Here is a 5,106-nt window from a genome sequence, read left to right on the forward strand (position 1 = left end):
TTATCAAAACATCGTATTTCATGTTTTATGTTCACGGCACATTTTCATCACTCCATCAATTGTACATGCATCATGACCATTTCAGACCACAGAAAATGTCAACTGATATTGAGAGCAGTGGTGATCCTGCTGCAGTACCATAACGCGTATGTTAATTAGTCGTAGTATGGACCGCGTCCAATCAGTTGATGTGAAGGCGGAATACTGTGATAGTTGGACTACTGTGATTGGTTGTAGTAACAAACTAGCAAGCATTACCCTGAGAAATGAGGTGGCGTGACATCGATTCAGATTGGGAAGAGATCATTTCTAGTTTCATGGGCGTCTGATCATGTGATTCCATAGATATAGGATTTGTGTTCGTGCATTCTGCAACCTACCACCCCTTTTCGTAAATGGACAGCCCTATTGCTATACCTCTATATATGGGAAGTTCAACTGTGATGAATCAGTAAGCCGTTTGTTCCACATTAACATACAGCGATGGAACGTCCTACGCTTGCCATTTTAGCAGTTATGCTTATGTTGGGCCTTGCAAGATGCGAAGACTACTCTCGTTTCCTTGTCGACATCGTTGAACCAACAGGCGTCGCCGATGTCGAGGAAACCATGGCCACTGTAAACAGCATCTTGCAAGACACAGCCGGTGTTGATTTCATCTTCAAGGTTAGATCCAATTTTGTACATTTGCTCAAAATGCATTGTGTGTATTCAGGAGTTTTCAAATAATTAAATTTCTTATGCATTGTCAAATAAAGTATAACGAAAACAAAAGGTGATTAAGATGTACACTGTGCAAATTTATGTGTATTTGTGTCTTTTGCAGGTCGTTGGTGAACCAAGAGTATTAGCAAGTAAGTACAGACTTGACAGTCTACCTAAATAATGCTTTTGTTGATTTGCCACTGGGCGTCCACGTACGTCAACTATACTAGTCCAGGGCAAACGTGTACTCTTCACTATACATGTGAGTGAACTGTATTTCATAAACATGTGGAAGTCATTATATTCCACAAATACACACACACACACACACACACACACACACACACCCTCCACCCCTACGAAGTAACGGGGATATATCGCGTCCTTCTGGCCTTCCTTCCGTTTTTCCGTCTCAAAACCTTGCCCAAAGCATATCTCTTAAAGATTAAAATACGGTAAATATTGAATGACTATAAGAGTGACATGGACAGTTCAGAAAACCCAGTGAGCAGGAAACCTCGAGAGAGCTCATCAATGCACCTTCTGCTGATGATGTTTTTGTTTTGTTTTGGGTTTTTTATTTATTTACTTTACACCCCATATATTGTTGATAACAGGAAAACCGGTTTAAATATCTCCACAGGCAATTGGTGTAATAAAATGATCTTGTCTTTTCGTCTCTTATTTGTCCTGCTAAGCTCAGGTCGAAGCGCGACCCCTTACATGTAGGTTGACAGCCCCATCGTCTGGAAAGTACATATTTAGAATAACCGAATATATAGACAACCTGGGATATCGGACAACCCTACCCCACGCCCCCATCCCCACGCCCGTATCCTTGCTAAGGTACAAACGAAATTTCATGATCCTAAAGTTCCTTTTTTAGCTGTTGAAAACTAACCAAAGACTTACCTTAGTTACATGACTCGAAATCCTTCTTCACCATAGTTGACTGTGTTGATTTTTCCATCACAAGGGATAAATATTTAAATGTCAGACCATTGAACGATCTGTTTTATAATGTTATTTTATTATTGATTTTTTAAAGAGATTATTTTTAGTATTGATTTTTTTAAAAGAGATTAATTTAATGACAAATTTCGATTAATATGTTTTGTAAATAGATATCTGTTTTATGATTGGTAGTTTAAATTAACAACATAATACTATTTTTAACTAAGGTATATATCTTATTTTACTTTATGGCAAGATTGTCAAAAAAATGCTCACATCTGAAGGGATGGTGTAAACCCATCTAGATCCCATGCATCTAGATCCTCATGGTCCTCAGTATAGTGATCTACTTGACGAAGGGGCACGGAATAGAAACGTTGTGACATACAATAAAGAAGAAGTTATCATCTATAATAATATTTGCCTTTCACCTTCAGTTGCTAGCAGGTATCTATAGCCTGTATTAATAGTGTACTGTCATCTATAGTTGAAATGTTTTATGTTTAATTGGCAGTTTTAAATTTCTATCTGTGATAATCTACTGTCCTTCGTAGACAGGATCTGAAAATCTACTTTCAAATACAATAATTCTAGAACTTGATTCAGTCACGATATGGCTGTAATACTGCTGCTGTGACTTAAAACCTTACCTCACTCACTCACTCTTAAACATATTCTCTCTATAACTACTTTCCAGTTCTGAATATAACCAGCCTGTGCGATATGCGTTCGCTCGAAAAGAAGTTGTTGGCGGCTAAACTGGACATCACTGTGAAATCTCTTTTCCTGGGTGAAAAACTTGCAGCTGATCTGGGGGTGAACAAAACCCTTATTGAAAGTGCCCTGCCTCCATCGAAACTAACTGGAGGCCACATTTACTTTTGGGATGCAGTTTTCAGAATGGAAGGTAAGACCTATTTTAGGTTGCACCATTTGAGGTTGCGATATTGCGATTCACAGACAAAAATCGGGTCCTAAAGGAACAAGAATGTCATGATGTACTTCTTTTCGAAAACAACCCTTCACTATCTAAAGCAATTTTACAGCCAATATTATTTGAGTCATCGTATGTACTTGTGTATATCAGATCTAACCAGTGAAGAATACAAAGACGAAATCCGAGACAATCTAGAGTCCGGCCTTAACTACAGACTGGCCAATCACCAGGATCTCGTGTACAGAGTTCTCGGACAGTTTCCTATTCAGGTAACTTGTTTGGCGATCTATAGCCTGTTTTTATATTGTATTGTCGTAATAATGCTATTAGTTTTAACCTTCCACACTAGTTTTAAATCTAATTGTGATATTCTAGTTGTTTTACTGTCCTTTGATGACAGGTTTTATGATATACACATATTCCATTTCAATGTAAAATGTTCTCGTCACGATATGGCTGAAATATATCCGATGTGACGTTAACTATTAACTCACCCTCTCACTCACTCAGGTAACTTGTGGACTCGATCACAGGGGCTTGTAACGCTAAAACTGCCATCAAGGTATATACTGTCACTGACGGGGTCTTAGTACTATATAAAAGGAAAGGGATGTAACGAGGTCAACACACCAAGTTCGTTTCAGGGCGAATGCAACAATCCTCACTGTATTTATCTTATTTAAAGTATGCACACATTTCACGCATTTGGGTCGTTTTAAGTTACTGATTATTTACGAACCGGAAATGTTAATAAGCAACGCCCATGGGCGTATTCTGCGGGTGATTGTCTACGATATATTGAAAACATCGTATGTGTCCGGTATTTAGTTAGTGCCATTTCAATGAATGCATTAATATTGAAATAATGAAGTTTGTTCATACTTATGTAAATATATTTTAACCACCTCATCGTGTCCATAAAGGGAAGAAAAGTTAACCATGGTTGTTTTATGTTTGTAGATGCTGTATTTTGCATCATTGAAACCTGAAGAAGCTGAACTGGTTGTCTGGCACTTCAATCGCCGGAAACTGATTTTCACGACAACGGTGGCCCTGGTTCAGAACCTAGACGACTATCTTAACGACTGTCAGTAATAATCTGTACTTTGTCCAATAAAGAAGTCAATATCAGGGACTTTTAGTTTGGCATCGAATAAGACTTATACCAATTTAATGGTTGAACGACTCCAGCTCTCATTGTAGGTATTGCAGCTGTGAATATAGACTGAAATGTACTCCTTGAGCATAATTTTTGTCAACATCTGGAAATAGAGTCGCTTTCATTCGTGAGCTTAATGTTTACACATACGGATTCAAGTCAACAGGCCATCTTCATTCCATCATGTATTAATGAAACACGAGACGAGAACCTGTAAATAAGCGAATCTTGACAACACAATCAAGTGACTGATAATGTGAGCGTTCCAAATGTTTGCGGTCAATGAAATTAGTTTAATGTGAGCAATCTCGCGCATGGCGTTCCATGTAGTTGCTTTCAATGAAATGAGTGACGATTGACATGATTGCATCCAGGTGTATGTACTACACCAACTATAGCATCACGCATTAAAGAGAGAAAATGTGAGTGAGTGAGTATGGTTTTACACATTATGCCCATGTAAGGATTCGAACCCGGGTCGTCGGCGTGACGAACGGACGCTCTTACCGCCGGGCTACCCCACCGCCCCAAATATATTGAGTGATATTGGGTACAGAATAGCCTATATTTCCGTACTTATTACTATGTATGACAATGATACAAGTTTTTATGCGAGAAATGTTGAGCAGTCAGTTCTGTGAGCATATACTGTTTGATATGTGATGACAATTTGTCAGTTTGATGGCTGTACCAAATAAAAAATTTTTTGATTGTGAAGAAAAACTCACATGGTTAAATAACTATTAAATTAGATCTATCCATGAAGCAGATAGTGCTGATATTGTGCAGAGAGATGATTGCATCAGTTTATTGCTATTTGATATGTAAATTTCAGCTTGATCGCCGTCCTATAATATCATAAAAACATTTTAGTGAGTGAGTTACAATTTATAGTCACATCGGCAATATTTCAGCCATATCGTGACTAAAATAGGTAATATGTTAACACTAGATAATATTAGAGCATAAAATCTGACGACAAAGGACAGTTAAACAAGTAAAATATCACAATTTGAGATATTAAAACTAGCATTTAACTTAAAATTATATGACTATTTGGGACAATACAACATTAAAAATACGGGCTAGAGACCGCTAACAGTTAAATGTATACTAGGCGTCATTAATAAAGGGTCAAATGATATGTAGCACATGTGAAGAAAAGTTTCTAAAAAATAATAGAACTAAGAGTGTCATCATAATGTTTAATGTGTTGCCAAACAGACAAAAAGTTCTAACAGCACTAGTAATCATCAGTTGCATAGACCATCCCCTCCAACTGAATATGACAAACATGAAGCACTCGGTCATTCAATATTTTGCGTACCCTCCGCGCGCGTCAACTACACAG

The 5,106-nt window shown here is 37.7% G+C and overlaps 1 protein-coding gene across 1 annotated transcript; it reads left to right on the plus strand.

Annotated features, from left to right (window-relative positions):
* Positions 1–431: 431 nt before the first annotated feature.
* LOC124283613 lies at positions 432–3,724 on the plus strand. The gene is made up of 5 exons (XM_046719603.1): positions 432–666; positions 827–854; positions 2,357–2,566; positions 2,747–2,865; positions 3,557–3,724. The coding sequence occupies exons 1-5, from the start codon at positions 484–486 to the stop codon at positions 3,689–3,691; spliced, it is 675 nt and encodes a 224-aa protein (XP_046575559.1). The 5' UTR covers positions 432–483; the 3' UTR covers positions 3,692–3,724.
* The last annotated feature ends 1,382 nt before the right edge of the window (positions 3,725–5,106 follow it).

The sequence above is a fragment of the Haliotis rubra genome, unplaced genomic scaffold, assembly GCF_003918875.1.
Source record: "Haliotis rubra isolate DU_JTF1 unplaced genomic scaffold, ASM391887v1 Scf318, whole genome shotgun sequence".
Classification (NCBI taxonomy): domain Eukaryota; kingdom Metazoa; phylum Mollusca; class Gastropoda; order Lepetellida; family Haliotidae; genus Haliotis; species Haliotis rubra.